Below are 18014 nucleotides of genomic sequence, written 5' to 3'. Positions count from 1 at the left end.
ATTTTTTTTATCTGTCACTTATTTCTATCTTTTTTGGGGGGGTTGAGCTATCTACTAATTACAATCTTTGGCACCATGAAAGCCTATGAAGAGGCAACATGCAGTGTGCCTAAATTAGACATCTTGTAAAACAGTGAGCCTATGCTATAATCTTGTCGCTTCCCATGGGTTGTCAGAGCATCCTAAGCTTTGAATACAAAGGCAGCCGCACTATGTGGCTTTGCAAGTCGGTGCTGATGCTGTGTAAACATTGCTGCCGCTGTTTGCCACTTATTTAGCACATGTTAATATTACATGAGAAAGGGGAGCCCTTTGATGATGCAAGTGAACACTCAAACTGGGGCTTTTCTCTTCAGGGAAGAGGGAGAAGGGCCTTGGAGATTTATTTCACTTCCGCATTAGCAATCCAGCATGTAAGGAATTTAACATGAATAGAACTGCTTTTGTTATTGTTGTGGTTGTTGTTGTTGTTGTTACGTCTCTGAACTTACAGTAGTTTACACCACGAGCACCAGTAGGCAACGGGATGAAAAAAATTGATAATGAATGCATGCTGTTATCATTAGCATTCCATCGTGCACTGAGGGCTCGAATGTCTTCTTCATTGCAAATTCTTTAACAGTTGGCAACAGTAAAATGTAAATATAAATCTACAGAACTGAAGTGGAACCACAATGACACAAAATGAACAGTGTTAACATTCAAATCAAGGCTGCGAGTAATGTGTGAGCAGTTGGAGTTAGTGTTGTATTTTTTTTTGGGGGGGGGGGCATACGTGTGTCACACTTAAGAAAGTACTGTATTCATTTTGATTTATGGGAAGCAAAAAATGGTAAAGACCTATTTTCGAACATTTACAATTTATCCATCCATCCATTTTCTTAACCGCTTCTCCTCACAAGGGTCGCTGGAGCCTATCCCAGCTGGCTTCGGGCAGTAGGCGGGGTACACCCTGAACTGGTTGCCAGCCAATCGCAGCATTTACAATTTAAAATTGTTAAATTAAAATACATTGCGGGTGTCAGGTAGAATTCTCACATTTCCAAAACCATGACTTTTCAGGAAATCAAGCAAATGTCATGTTTGTTGAGTTGAGCCATTAACATTGCATTGTTAAACACATCAGGAAATAAATTGTAAAAATAACATATCATGTGTAGACTGACGAATAGCAAAGGGGGGAGATGCAATTGACCATATTTGGACATAGGAGGCCTGACAGTGACTGTATCAAACACTGTATACAGAACTGTAGACTATTTGTGGGGACTGGGGTTCAGGCCTGCCTGCAAATAGCAAAATTCCACTTATAATTGATGGCCGTTGAAGTGCGTTAGGAGGGAGATGAATAAAAATAAACTCCCAATTTTTAATGACTTGACAAATATGCTGATAAACAGCCCCAAATTAAAAAAAAAAAAAACAGCAAAAAAACACCACCACCAGCAACAACAACAACAACAACAACAACAAAACTTATTGAAAACAAAGCAGCATTTAGTTGAAACCGGGGTGCCAAAACACAAGTTTGCGGGGTCTATACTGTTAACTCATATCATGCCAATCCTATATTTGGTCAAATTAAATTCATTTTATAATATTTTCTCAATACCAACCACTTGTTGAGGATGACACATTGTCGAAGGCCAAAGTATAGTTAAAACCCCTGGGCGTTATTATAGTTTGATTAAATTCTTGTAATTTTTGCCAAAATCTGGCATTTCCTTTGAAGTGTGATAACTTAGTCATTTATGAATATTTATTTCACTTTCAACCGCTCAAAATGTTCACTGGCATCAGACCTATCTATTCATATATAGTTTAAAAAAAAGAAGTTTTTTTCAATGCCCTCTATGGACAATAATAGCAGTATTATGCTAACAGCAAAATTAACTATGCTGTATAAAGGAAAAAATAAAGGTCTAATTTGAATATTTCATATGACATATTTAGAGGCTTGAATAAGTCCATAAGTCATAACAATATAATTTTTTTATGCATGCCCAGTTTTTCACAATGGCATTTTTCTGAATAGCACAAAACTCTTGTAATTTTGCCAAAATCTGGCATTTCCTTTGAAGTGAGATAATTAGTCATTTATGAATATTTGTTCACTTTCAACCTCTCAAAATGTTCAGTGGCATCAGACCTATCTATACATATATAGTTTTTATTTTATTTTTTTAATGCCCCTATGGACAATAATAGCAGTATTATGCTAATAGCAAGACTAACTATGCTGTATATATATATAAAATACTAATTTGAATATTTCATATGACATAGTTAGAGGCTCAAACAAGTCCATAAGTCATAGCAATATAAATTTTTTATGCATGCATTTTGTATTCATTTATTAGCCTTTGGCGCCACCTAGTGGATTTTTGTGTTAACACTCTAAACACACAAATTCCTCTATTTTCATGTTTATGACTCGTCAAAGAAGCGATTACATCAGTAATCACGGAAAATGCATTATAACACATCAGGTTTACAGCATATCAAAAACTGTGATTTATAATGGGAGTCAATGAGCCAAAATCGGGCATTATTACAACAACTTCGTGTGAATCTCTCCCTCCTGTTTGGTAATAATTATAAATTACAGCATGGCGCCAATTTGAATTTCTACATTTTTTAAACAATCCTGGTAAAATGCCAGGTCCCTAGTGTATTTTTTTCAAATGCTTTTTCTTTGATGAAAAACAGAAAAACAGGAAAAAGCCAGAAAACGGACAAATAACGCCCAGGGGTTAAATTAAGCATACAATGAAATGCAGACATCCTTACAGACATCCTTATTGTACCTCTGTTTTAAAATGTAATCTTCATAATAACTATGAAGCCACAAAACAGGCTTGTGTGCAATGTGTTTCCATCTATTGTCAGCTATTCAGCAGACATGTCGAGGTTGGCTGCCTGTCTGGTATAAAATATTTAAACAAAATGCTTTTAGAGAAGCCGATGATTTCATTCAAATGCTCACAAAGCCTTGTGAGCTTTTTTACAATGTGTCCGGACACTCAAACCTCAATGTCATCAATAGGCTATGTGACAAAAACAAGAAGATCAGTTACAATCGAGAGAACAGACTGTTGATAAGCCATTAACCTGCTTGTCTGTGAGGGCCAAATAGCCAGTTAAATGGTTTCATTCGCCTTTTTATTAAGAGCTTGTGGATGAGCCACAGGAAGAGTTACACCACTAGTTTGGTGGAGCATGCTTACTTTGAAGAGCTGAGCGAGCGTGTGCGGCTCTGCAAAAGCAGTCAATGCACTCAATACATGTAAGTCATAATTACGCTTATGTTCAATGAATGAATGAAATGAATGACTATGAATATATCTTTTAGGGGTGTTAGAAAAAATTGATTTGGCAATATATCGCGATATTAGAGCGCGCAATTCTCGAATCGATTCAATATGCGGCCGAATCAATTTTTAAGCATACATTTTTTAATGGGAATATTCAACAAAACGTCTTACTTAGGGTTAGGATTCACACATTAAGCATGGAAGAATGTTATATTAATGGAACAACCTGAATTTTCAGATAAATAAATACATTTTCATACAAATCTTTCAGTGTACAAGTTTACTGATTAGTATTTTCTAAAGTTGAGTTAAAAAAATCGCAATAATCAATTTGCAGATTTGTATCGGGATTAATTGAATCGAATCGTGACCTATGAATTGTGATACAAATCAAATCGCTAGGTACTAGGCAATTCACACCCCTAATATCTTGTTATCTTATGTTCTAGAAATTTAGTAGTCGACTAGGGTTTCCACGGTTCTTGCAGGAATCACCAAGTTATATTCTAGACCCTTTTTTTTTTTTAAGACCTTTTTAGATCATTATGACCAAAATTTGATACCAACTTCGAGACCTCCCAAAAAATAAAATCATTTCAAACATTCAAAGACACGGAACTTGTAATGACATGTCGAGTTTACCGGTAATTTGACTGACAATTTTTTATCCTTAAAATGACGTTCAATGAAACAACATTTTGCAGTGCAGTTGGGTGCACACCAATATATACTTTTTAAATAATATTGTACATGACTAATAATTATAAAGGCAGAAAACAAACAAATTAAAGTAAACAATGAGTGTAAAAAAAAGTTAGTCTACGCTCAGATTACAATATATTTGGGATACAGTAAACCCCACTATTTGCATGCAATAGAACTGCAAATAACAAAAATCTATGTATAAATTGAAAAAAGTTGGAATTGATTGATCGAAATCCTGATCCTACTTTCTCATCGCTTCCCCACGATTCACGTAGGTCACATATTTTGGTTTCTAAACGGCGTATTTAGCCAAAAACTGCATCATTTTCAGCCCTATCGATGTTTACCAACGCGGAACCTTTGAAATGAGCTTCCAGCCAAGTCAGCTTTGGACATTGAACATTTTTTTAAACATCTGTGAACACGCGAGTCCGCAGGTGCTGGACTGCGAGTATGCGATGGTCCACTGTACTGTATTCAATAGCGTGTACTGGTGTTTTTCAAACAGGAAATGTCATCTGAAGCTGTGACTTTTTAAAGACCGAGGGGGCAGCTCCTTCAGCCAACTATGTGGCGTGCCTGCTGTTCTCTTTGGCGATTCAACTCAGATTTTTATTTGAACATGTTTACCAGTGAGCCAGTGCTACAAAGGAGATGGAAAATTTTACATTCGGTGAGACAATTTCACCATGGCAACAACAAATCTGTCATTTGAAGGATGGAGCTCCAATTCTCTCTCTCCTTCTTTCCATGCTGGGCTCCCGACAAACAAGGCACTGTCCGCTACACCCGTCACGAGGTTAAGATCAAGGAGAATGAAAAACTCTTCAACCGTTGGAACACTGTTCCTCATCATGGTAGAATTATGTGCTAGTAATGAATACTATTTTATTTTTCAAAACCTAAACTTTGCTGTATCTGCACCTTGCCATGCCAATAAAAGCTTTCTATTCTCTTCATGCTCACTCTTTATGCACATCCCTTTGTTATGGTTGTGGTTGTTTTTGTGGTCTATAAAGTTGAGAGTTGCAAGTCTATGTGCACACGGACTTAGATGTACTGTCAAACTGAGAACGGCTCATTAAACCAGATATGGATGCGTTGATGGTTTTGCCGAAGGCCTAACTCAACTGCAGCAATTACAAATGTAGTACAGTACTTCATTTATGGTAACGTGACGTAATTCCAGCAGACAGTGAGTTTATTTTGAAGAGTTTAATACTGTCATTTTTATCACTATGGGTTAGCCTAGCAACTGCAGGTTAGCACACTGTCTCGTCCAAAATATGGAAGTGCTGCTTTCAGAGAGTCAATTGCAGCATGAAGTCTGGAACTCATAGACACAGTGGCGTTCCTAAGCAATTTGGCACCACTAGGCAGGGTTTCTGGTAGTGCCCCCACCTGTGGGCAACTATTTAGATCAACCACAATCACTGCTTACTTTTATCAATATGTCCTAACCATTAGCCCGCATGCTAACTGTTAGCTCGCGGGCAAACTGTTAGTACTCCCAAATAGCCGTTAATTCGGGAGCTAACGCATTGTAGCAGGGGCAGCTTTATTTATATAGTTTATTTAATACACAAGGTAGTAAATTCAACTTACCTCTTTAACTGCACACCAGCCAGTGGTGGCCCATCTGCATTTGATTTTCTGCATGTTATTGTGAAGGATCCATGTCCTGTGTGCAATCAATTGGGGACCGTTTCCCTCTCAATACTCTCCTCTTCTCATCACAAGTTGATCTTTGTCTCATGTGTCCATATGTTGTTGTTCCAGAACAGTTACATGTTTTTAAAATGCTGTTTGGCAAGCTCTTCAGTTCCTTTACAATATTCTGCTTTAGCTATTAGCTTGGCAAACCACATCCTTTTGCTTTTAAATCCCGCATCATTTTCTTTCTCCTGATGAAGAAATAATGGCAGAATTTGGTCCATGGACCAGGTCTGGGCCCAGTTTGGTCACTGCCTCTGGCTTGGATCTACCTGCATTTCCCAGTCCCAAGCTGTGTTAAGTGGGTAAAAGTCATGATACACTAGTGTGCCTTATATCCCCTTTCCGCATGAAGAATGTTCAAGTCTGGGGTTTTGGAGGAATAGCATTGGGGGTTACCCTCTGAATCTCAAGTTCATCCAAACAATTCAGCACTTGGTGTAATGCCAGGCATATCTCCCTTGAGCAAGGTTAGTCTTACAACCAACAAGGATGTGTTTGAGGGAATGGTGGAGCGCTACACTGGGGATAGGATGGTTCCTCCTCTCCAAACCAGAGTTGTACGTTCACAGTAAATTCTGTAGAGTAAATTTTACTCTATTCAGAGTGGGACCAAATAGACTCAGTTTTATAGTATTATTTACACTCGGAAGAGGGTAAAATAAAGAATTAGAAAAAAAGTCACTCAAGGGTTGAGGAACGAGTTTACGACCTTTAGCTTGGGAGACAGCCGATCTACTCCCTGAGCCACGCAGCTTCTGCTATGTGTTAGTATATCACCCGTGTCAGCTGGAATTTTTGTAAATCCAAGAGACCAAAAACAATGTGTTTGGTCTCCTCTTGGATACAAGCAAACAGTAGGAGTGGAATAGCTCAGTGTGGCAGTTTCCCAAGTTGAGTGACTTTTTTTCCAATTCTTAAAATATAGTAAAATTGACTCTAAAAATTGACTCTAAATAGAGTCAAACTTTCTCTACAAAATTCACTGTGTTGGTTGGAAAGGCCTGGGCATAAGTGGCTCTGATGATGAAACTTATCCTATTGGACACTACAGTTTATCCATGCCATCTACAATTTATATTTTTTATTCATAGCACTGCATTTGTAGGAGATCAAGGTCATACTAAATTGTTCCATCATCATGTTCCATAAATTAATATGTCCTGCAAACCTAACATTAATCATTCTATGTCAAATAAAACAAAACCATCCCAAGGTTTTCAATGAGGAAGAAAAAATAAAGCACATGGATGCAGTGTTGCAGTATTATTCACAAAACGAGATGATAAATGAATCAGATGAAAGGGACATTATGGGGCATCTAAAGTGAAATGACTAAGCCCCCCCATGGGCCCATGACAGAGTCAAGGATTTCTGATTCACCGTATTTCATTTTAGATCCTACTAGTCTGAAGCCTGGCATAACAGGGATACATCAAATCTTCCTCTTTTACTCTAATTTAGCAACTCGTATCTTGCTTCAATGCACTTAGTGTCATATATTGGGGAAAGAGAAAAAAAATCTTACTGGAATTCCACTACCACTTGTTGTGCATCACTTTCACAGAACATATAGCAGCTTGTGGAGGAAATCTGGGGAGCTAACTCCAAATTGCTCGACAAAGGTTTGGTCTGATGTGTCACAACCACTGCCACCAATCATTGTGTTCTGTGAGGATAATGGAGCCGGGAATTGGCTTTGGGAGGGCGGGGCAGTCTTTTTATGAGCACATACTTAGTGGCATAATAATTTCTATTTGTTCCTCCCTCTTTCACTGTTAGAGATAGTAGAGATGTAACACAAATAATATAAATGTCATCTTGAGGTTAAAAGATTGGTTGATTGCATCCTGGAGCACAGCTGTTATTCTTCAGAAAATGGGCTGATGACCAAATACCCCAGAGGCACGAGCACTGACTCACAGATATTACAAAGACACCAAAAGGGAAATCTACTGAGTATGTCAGTGTTTGCAATCAGGATAAAAGTCAGAATTTATGTATTTGTTCTGTACACGGTGTGTTTATTGCTTCAGTGCTGCATTTGTAATATGTTTTCTATCAATACCATTTCTTCGTTATTATTTATTGACACAACGTCAAAAGGCCACAGCAAAATATTGGGTTTTAGTTGATATATAAAAGATTGCCGGTCAGACCTTTCATTCGATTTAGCCTGCATCAGAAGGTCATATTATCATTATTAGCTACTGTATTGAATGAACATTTCCGTTGTCATAGCTCAATGAATTGCTCAGACACTGCAGCATGTTGTTATATCTTGTTATATTTTGATGGTACCATTTCAGTATGTGTCAAGTATGTACCTGTCAAAATAAACTGAAAAGAGAATTTAAAACAACCATAGCTTAGCCTTCCGGCCCACAAGCTTAATGCTAATGCTAATTAGCATCTATGTTACTGTGCTTTCAATCTTTTAGCAGGGAAGCTAGAACGGATTAATGGCATTTCACTTCATTACATGGGAAAACATGATTTGTGATACAAGTGTTAGGAGTTACAAGCATGGTCACTAAACAAATTAAAGTCATATTTCAAAACTCTCCTCGTTGTTCAACAATTCATCCGGAAATTGATCGATCTCTCTCTCTCTCTCTCTCTCTCTCTCTCTCTCTCTCTCTCTCTCTCTCTCTCTCTCTCTCTCTCTCTCTCTCTCTCTCTCTCTCTCTCTCTCTCTCTCTCTCTCTCTCTCTCTCTCTCTCTCTCTCTCTCTCTCTCTGAAATGCACATTGAGGATCAAGGAACCACTTATGTATACAATTGAGTGCTTTTGTTCCTCGTCAATGACACATACAAATGTACGTATATTAAGTGGATTGTCAACGGTGCAGGAATTCTCAAATTAAGCTTTGGTTATTTTGTTTTGTTATATGAGATTAAATATTTTATGTATACTGTGACACTTAAAAAAAAAAAGTCAAAATAAGGTTTCATGTTGGTCATGTTGCATATAGATCTGCTTCTAATCCATTTAATTACTGGTTAAACTATTCAGTGAAGTCAATACATAATGACAGCCTTCAGAATGATATATATTGTTTCCCTAATATTATTAAACAAGTATTAAATATTAGTTGCTTTTACCAATGTATTGATTATGAATAATCTATGAGTGTATGATATTCTCCTTCACACTGCTCATGTTAATTAAGGTTGTTGCTGTAAAGAAGCAAACACTAATGCAACAATGACGTTTAAGTGACTAAGCATTTTCTAAAATGTTATTATTAAGTAGTTTATTGAGTCAGCTGCACAGGTGCTAAGGATTTAAATCTGTTGCAAAAAAATCTGACACTTTGTTACAAAAATTTCTCAATGCCAAGCGTAAATCCTGGACTACATGGTAGCAAGTACCAATTATAGGCTACTATTCCAGTTCTACGTTTTTGTGTGTGTGTGGGTTTTTTTTTTTATCATAGAGGTTGAACCTAAACACAACAGATTATTACCAATATCACAATATATGTTCACATAGATAAAACAATATAGAATAGAATTAGAATAGAATAGAATATAATTTTTTTTAACCTAATTCTGGTTACTTAATTCTGTCTGTTAGCGAGAGCCACTACATCGTGATAACTTACATTGATGTTTCTGCATTTGGCAATTTATTATTATATTATATTATTAGTATGGGATTTTTTTTAATGGGCTTTAGGTGAACTGATGAATACACACACGCTCGCACGCACACACACACGCACATACACATACTCACCCACATACAAAAAAAATATGTATATATATATATATATATTTATATATATATATATATATGTGTGTATATATATATATATATAAGTATATATATAAAAAAAGAGTTTTTTTTTTTAAGAAAAAAAAGGAGAGCAATGATGTTTAATCAAATGAACAATACTGAGCAACCAATCACAACCAATTGGCACACATACTGAAATGACTAACTCTGACTGTAAACTGAAATTTTAAAAGTGTTACTTATGCAAAGGAAGGTACTGCCAACATTACAGTAGGAAGTATTCCAACAGCACTGTACTTCCCGAGAAAGACTAAGACAGAGTCAAGGTCAGGGGGAAATTTTATTCCGACATTAGAAAATGATGGAGCGTAACGTCCTTTCTATGTCCAGGAATTTCTGGCACATGCACATTTTCCCTGCAGTGGTAATAAAAAGAAACCATGGCAACTTTTTAAAAGATTGGATATTCATCTTGTGCTTAAATTAATAATAAGAACATACCAGCGAGGAGTGTACTAATGTACTGATGCTAAGCTGTGAATGCAAAATTACTAAAATGTTATGAAGATGCAAAGTATATACAACAGTGTCAAAAATGTATCCATCCTCCACAGTAGAAATGCACTATGGCATGTGGGAAGAGAATAAAAAATGCTAAGATGATGAGACTTTTAACATGAGGGTAGATTGAATGTGAATCATTTGCATCAGTTTTTAAGAATAATTTGCATCAGTTTTTTAAATAAATATAGGCTTCCGTACAAGTAAAAGAGCTAATGATTCATGTAGATAATTACTTCCCACTCCTAGAATCAAAGCACACGTTTGACATCTCAAAAAAACGCCATGCTAGAGCAGAATAATTATGATTGATGAATAATGATCAACGGACTAGGTGTGAAAAAAGTATATTGCAATGAACGAGAAATACTTTTACTTATTTATGGGAATCAGAAAAGAGAAGTACTATGAGCATGTGGTATAAACTAAGAACATTGATTATATCGATTATAAAACAACTTAATCTTTTGACATCAAAAACATTCGCATCACATCACATTGCAACATTACTTACATTTTTTGTTGGTTTATTGATGAAACCCAGGGCCATAGTCAATTATATAGGAAATCATATTAACTACTCCTTTAGTGACATATTCCTCTCTGTACATATGCAGACTCCAAAAGATATGTTCCTCCTAAGATTGTAAGACAACTTTGTATATTCACAAATGCCATTGCTATTGCTTAACAGATTTGACTATCAACCAACATTGTAAATCCACTTCATGAAACAAATACAAGAAAAGACATGTAACTTAACTACAACACCATCATTTTTCCTTAAGCCTGTGCTGTGTCGTATTTCCTCAAATAGTGGCCTCCACTCTAATAGATGCTATGCTTTACTTAATCACTGAGCCCACCTAAAACAATTAAGCGTCTCTCCTGAAATGGATGACTCGCTCTATCCCCTCAGGATAGCCGGTGGCAACTGTAATTGCCTCATAGATATTAGGTATTGTTCACACACAGGCATTTAAAAGTTAACAGTTAGGGCCTCCCAGATTATTAAGCATATGACCCTTAACACTTGATACTTTTAAACTTTTTAAAAAAATATTATATTATATTATATTATATTATATTATATTATATTATATTATATTATATCATATCATATTATATTATGTTATATCAGTGTTTGCTGTAGTGCTCGAGTGGCTCAAACTACCGGTGAGCAATTTATTGTGTTTTTAATATACTTAACCAATAAAGGTGATTCTTATTGTGAATATACTGTGCTTTGAAAAATTCATATTCATACCACTTGACAGTTGTGACCTTGCAATGACTAAGTTATATTTTGTTGAGATTTTATATAAAAGACCAACACAAATTATCACATAATAGTAAAGTGAAACTGACATTATGTAAGTTTTTTTTAACATTTTAAGCAAATAGATATCTGAAAAGTGTGGTGTACATTTCTATTCACCCCCCTGTACTCTGACGACCCTAAATACAATTCAATGCAATCAATTGCCTTTATAAGTCACCTAATTAGTAAATAGAGTTAACTTGTGTGTAATTTACTCTCAGTATAAATACACCTGTTCTATGAGGCCTCGCCGGGTTTTGCAAGAACACCAGTCAGCAACAGCATCATGAAAACCAAGAAAATCATCAGAAAAGTCAAGAATAGAGTTGTGGGGAAGTTTAAAGCAGGGTCAATTTATAAAACATTTACTAAGCTTTGAACATCTCAAGTAACTTGGTTCAAGCAATCATCCCACAATGGCAAAAAAATAAATAAAAAATGGCACAACTGCAAACCTACCAAGACATGGCTGTCCAGTGTCCACCTAAGAGGACAGCACTGGTCAGACAAGGAGCTAAGAAGTCCACTGTGAAACATGGGGGTGGACAAATCATGCTGTGGGGATGCTTTTCTTCAGCAAGGATAGGAAAGCTAGTAGCAAGACAACGGCCCTAAATAAAAAAGCCAGCGCTACAAAGAAGTGGTTTAGGTCTAATAATATTGTGTAATATGTGTTTGAATGGGCCAGTCAAAGTCGAGACCTAAATCTCATTGAGGGTCTGTGGCAAGACTAGATAATTGTTGTTCACAGATGCTCTTCATCCAATATGGCTGAGCTTGAACTATTTTGCAAAAAAGAATTGGCAAAAATGTCAGTGTCTAGATGTGCAAAGCTTGTAGAGGCTTACCCCAAAATAATTGCATAGTATTGACGCAAGGCTAAATGCACAGCACATTTTCAGATGTGCTTTTTTGTGGTGGTGGATAACACAATCTCAAACAAAAACCATCAATGTTAAGTTCACGCTTTTAAGATGGCAAAATGTGAAAAAAGGTTCAATGGGTGTGAATACAAGTCAGTGCACAACTTGTTCCATCTGCATTCAATTAAGTAAATGACCTCAACCACTACCACTACATAAACTTATAGATATGTTGAATTCTTGTTATGGTCGATATAAAAAAGTATCCTAGCTAAAAAAATAACAAATGCTTAGAACATACATTTATACTCTGTAGATGGGAATGTGGCTAAATAGTCATTTGCCCTGTTTTGCACCCTCTACTCTCAGATAATGTTTTTTTCTTTTTTCAATCCGCAGTGCATATTTAAATTGCCTCCACAAAATTGTTATATTTGCATGGATCAAAGTAAAGATCCAGATATGGCAGCCTCTACTAGTCAGAGTAAAATGCTTCTCACCTGCCAACATACTGCAAATACACAGGCTTAAAATAAGCTATTTCACAGGCAATGTCTCTTTAGCATACAAATGACAGAGTACCTGATGCCAAGTGCTTTACATAAAAAAATAAAAATAAAAAAACAACACCATAAACCATGGGCGTAGAAGAACGCAAAAACAATGTTAAAGCAGATTTTATCTGTTCTGATGTCCTTGGCTGAACAAAGTTTGAAGGTCATGCATAAAGGACAGACTTTAAGGGCGACATCAGTCAGGTATCCAAGCTCATCAGCAAACAGTCGGGGTGGACCAAAAGGTCACTCAAATCACTCTCAGCTCAAGTCAAAGGAAGCAGCGGTGTCGTCCTAAGTGACAGTATGTTAAGCAAAAGGTTACTTTGAATGGGCCATGAGAACAAAAGGGAACTCCGGCTCAAGGGCAGTGCGATTTATCACAGGATAGTTATGTTTAAGCCTTTTGAAAACCTTTTCAAGACCTTTCTGCAGCTCAATTTTCACTTTTACATTCACAGAAGGAAAAGGGGTATATGAAGGGGACGTGGCATAATCATAATCAGGAACATTAAACTGAACCTTAAATGCATGCCTGCATTTAACCGTGAATTATATTCCATTTACTAATGCAGAACGAGGGTCATATAGAAATTGGGCCTAACTCTCATTGAGATTTAAAAGTAAATCTTCAAGACAAACAAAAATCAGCATTTGTGGGATCTTTTTAAACATGGTCCCGATGCCAGCACAACCACTGTTTCTTTTAATTTATAAGTGGCGTTCAGAAGTGTTGATTTAGCAGACTTTATGCAAGTATTAAACGCACTATTATTATGTCAGATTCCATTGTTCATATTATAAACACAAAGTGCCAAGAATTGCCAAACATGCCAAACCAATTTCCAGTATGGGTCATGAACTTACATGGCGCTGTCACAAAAACAGTTCATTCATTTTCATTTTGTTTTTTGCTCAACATGACTGTCACATTGTTGGCGAACTCAGATACGTGTAGAATAGATTTTTTTTCCCCCTTCCTTGCTGGCTGCTCAAAACAAACAAATGTTACTGTAATATGCTGCATGGTTACTTTGACCATTACAAAAGGACAAATGGCAAAATAAGGCATGAACTCTATACAAGCTCCGATCTGCTGTTGTTTCGTGACTGCAGGCTCATGTGAAAGCAGTAGCTTTAGTCTTACTATCGAAGCTATTCAAAGTTCTCCAAATTGTCATCGGCTTCTCCATGCATCATTTAATACATGTCAGGATGTTTCTTCAGTTTCTTTCTGTTCTTTTTCAATAGGCCTGGTTTGCCTTCCCTTGGCCAGTTAAAATCATAATTGCTTCCCACATGCCCTGACCTGCTTGCACATGCTCCAAGTGAATAGGAATGCATGTGTGTGTGAAGGGGAGATAGAGAGAATGTATGTACATATATAATTTATGACTGACCTCCACAAGCTTGTTGGCATGTTCGCGGAACACCTGGGCATACTCCTTGACCTCTTTCTCATTTCCACTCTTGGCCGCTTCGATGAGCACCAACAGAGGGACGTTGGTCTCCAGGAATGAGTCTGATATGTGGTCCATCACTGCCTTTCTCAACTGGAATAGAATACAGATGGGATGAAGAGAGTGGGTCAACCAGGTCACAATATTCATTCATTAACATCATACAGGAATATGAGCGAGAGAGAGAGAGAGAGAGAGAGAGAATGAAAAAGTGGAAAGTAACTCTTATTTGGACGGAGTGCAGATTGCTTACAAAGCGTAATTTTTTCCCATAAGGCCTTTTTACGAGGGTAAGACACTACAACTTTTATCTTTGTTTATGGAATCATTTTGTAGCCAAGTGGCAAGGGACCGGTTGTTTCATGAGAAAGTAAATGGACCCCTGTGGCACACACTGGGATGTCTGATGAGATGCTGGAGGGAACAGTACAGAAAGCATGACAGACAGGTGCTTTATCTTATAGAGGGATGGGGTTAGTCATGTAAGACCCCTACTAAGATACACAAGAGAGGAGAAGAGGAAAAACAAGGATTTTACTTACACATAAAGTGCATATTTAGTGGATGGAGAGTGACAAATGGTTTGCCTTTTTTTGGCATTTTAAATGATTTGATGACTCATAATGCCAGAACATGTAATTCCGCGTAACACTTGAACTTAGACAACAACAAGTCTTAGCCCACTACTATATTTAATGACTTTTTCCCCCACAACTGTCATTTTGACATAGCAAAATTTGCAGATAAACATACTGTAATTATTTTCACCGCTTGAGTCACTAAATACTGTAAATACTGTTAATTGAGAAATGAAGGAGAGTGAGCTGAGATAAACAGTTACGGTGATAAAGAAGCTAATTAAAAAATAAATAAAATAAGCTCGCATGTCGCCTGGAAAAAATACAAAATTATTTTACTCCACAGAGGGGAAGAAAACAAAGAAGAAAGTCTTTTTGAAAACAAGATAATCCATCATTAGGACCTCTAGTGAGACTAGATTAAGGTTACTCTAGTGGACATGACATGGCTGCTCAAGTTGTAAACAACCTGAAGCCAATGTAATGTACTGTCTAAGCACCACTTTATCAAGAACGGTATAATCGCAGATCAGTGATTTAAAGAGCCGCAATGCCAGGTACAGAACATCATGGTTTATATTCTTTGGCTCATTGGAATGGTGAATGTTGCGTATGCTTCTCTGCATCACTGCGGTTGTGCATCATTGCTATCCAGTCATCTGGCGGAAGGGATGTGGAATGTGGGCAGATATAAATCTCACATTTGCTGCGCCATCTCTACACCATGTTTGCAGAAGGCAAAGGTGTGGCATTATTATTCGGGGATTTGGAGTGGAAAATGTGCGCTATCTGCTGTTATTAGCTTGTCAATGCTATGCTATCATTTTGGTAAATGTGCAGCATAGAACAATTTCAGCTATAACTAATTCTGACTAATTAATTACATGATTGACAAATTAATTTATTTTGGGCAATAGACATCATACAGATCACATGATCAATTGTAGGTCAAACATATTTACGGATACCTAAAAGCAACAACAACAAAATCTTTTAAAATGGAATTAAGAATGGAATTATATGTGGAACATAAACTTACTCAACACACAAATGTTCGTCAACGGAAACTAAACAAAAATAATTTTGTTAACACATTTTTCCCTGGACTGAAACTAGACTAGACTAGACTAAAGCCCTCATTAATAAACAATAACTGGGACTAAATCAGTATGTATTTTCGTTGACTAATCAAGACGAGACAAAAATGTGATTCTCTTAAAAATTTGACAAAAATCTATGGACATTTTAGTTCATGAAAAGAAAAAAAAGAAAAAAAAAAGCTTTAGTTGTAATTTAACATTAATCCACAGCTATGACGTTCGAAAATAATGTTAATCCGACTGCTAACTAATGATGGCTAACTTACTAGCTCATAGCATGAAGCCATAGTAGCTGCTGTATTTGTGTGTGAAGTTGTTTTTTGTACTTTTGTTATTTTTTAACAACTGTGCTATAACATGACCAATGCTTTAGGGCTATTAGAGGACATTTGGGTCCTGGAATGAGAATAACATGTTGTGAATGTTCTAATACAGACACCATGTCTGAACGGCTCTTGTGCGTCTTGTGAATGCTGCGATTATCAAGAAACAACACAAAACTAAGACAACCCACATAAGATCACACATGACGCTAAGGTGGAATAAGCTAAAATTGTTCAGAATATTTTTGAAGGACATCTCTGCAAAGTGTGCATCTTATTGAACAAGTGATTCTTGAGCTTTGAAGACGAAGGTACATTTCAACAAGTGTACTTGCAAATGCTTTTCAAATGCTGCAAATAAACTATGTGTAAGGAGAAAATTTAATTTCTTGACAAAGTTGAGTCATTACATGATAATAGTGTCACCACATAGTGACTCCACAATTCACTGTACTGATGTGTCCATTTGTAAGTAGATAATTGTATTTTACAGGGCTTGTTTACAATTTACTGTAATTTGTCAAACACACACTCGTATTTTATGCGTACCCTGGAAATTGCACTTCAATAGGCGATTTCCCCTTGTATTCATGTATCATACGCTACAGTAAATTTGAAAGACTTGACATTTTTATCACCATTTTATCACAAGCCCTAGGTGAAGATAAATGTCATCTAAACATTTTTATCTCCAAAATATGACAGTGATATTTGATTTTTATAAAAGGTGGCTCTATCTTGAACTTGCCCAATAACGGTTTGATCGCATTTTGCTGAAAACCATTGTCAGTCAGCTACAGTACATTAAATGGTAACTTGTTTAAGGTGTTGCTCCTATATTTATAAATATAAATCATAATCTTTGATAGGAAACTCAATGGAATACAATACAGAAAAAGTAAAAAAAAAGTCTCTTTTACTTGAGGAAATAAATGAAATAAATTCAGATTCATAATTATTATCATCATCATTATTTGTTTGTATCATTTTTTTATATATATTATTCGCACACAATGTTTTGATGATTAATTTTTATGTATTATTATTAATATTTTATTTGTGTTATATTTTATTTTATTTATTTTATTATGTGTTATATTTTATAAATATTTTGTTAACTGACTATGAGAAATTGAGCCCATCTTCAGGAAGGTATAGACAATCTTGACAACGCTTTGTCAGGGAACAGATATCTGGATCTCAGACTGTTTACAGGTGCACCTTGGTTTGTGTTGACTGTTCTTGTGATTCAGAACGCATCGTGTCGAATACCTTAGGGTCAGCTCAGGAACAGTTCTTATTAAAATGTCAAAAGCAATCACAGCATGAAGGGCTGCAGTCACGGCTGAGAGGAAACAGCCTGAGCAAATCAAAAATCAAGTAATAACTCTCACGCACGATATCTATCACTGAATACAGCATGAAAGAAAAGAAGTGAGAGCAGTACTAAGAATGAGTAATTGATCATCAACAGTCTAAAAAACATGGGTTGTGTGATGATGCATCTGATCACTTTACACAACAATGAAAGGTGTAGAGAAAACATTTAAAAGAATTTATTGCATTATTTGGAAGTCTACGGTCCTTGATGGACAGGATGTAAAGGTTCTCATAATATTTTGAATACTACTAGACTGGCACCTGCAACAAACTAGAATCTACAAGGATTTAGTTTTCATTTTTGTTAAACATTTCAAATAATCCCTCAATATTTTTTGTCTGCAAATAATGTGTTAGCCTTGCTAAACATTTTAAAACATCAAAAATGCAGGTGGTAGAT

At 36.2% G+C, this 18014-nt stretch overlaps 1 protein-coding gene across 3 annotated transcripts in view; it reads right to left on the bottom strand.

Annotated features, from left to right (window-relative positions):
* Positions 1-18014, bottom strand: part of ctnna2 (catenin (cadherin-associated protein), alpha 2) — a 227923-nt gene that overhangs the window by 65556 nt on the left and 144353 nt on the right. For all 3 annotated transcript variants that reach the window (XM_077571045.1, XM_077571046.1, XM_077571047.1), the window contains one exon: positions 14174-14326. In XM_077571045.1, the coding sequence (XP_077427171.1) occupies positions 14174-14326 (153 nt within the window). The remainder of the gene's footprint in view (positions 1-14173; positions 14327-18014) is intronic.

Source organism: Vanacampus margaritifer, chromosome 7 (genome assembly GCF_051991255.1).
Source record: "Vanacampus margaritifer isolate UIUO_Vmar chromosome 7, RoL_Vmar_1.0, whole genome shotgun sequence".
Taxonomy (NCBI): domain Eukaryota; kingdom Metazoa; phylum Chordata; class Actinopteri; order Syngnathiformes; family Syngnathidae; genus Vanacampus; species Vanacampus margaritifer.
This window is presented reverse-complemented; position numbering and strand designations above follow the sequence as displayed.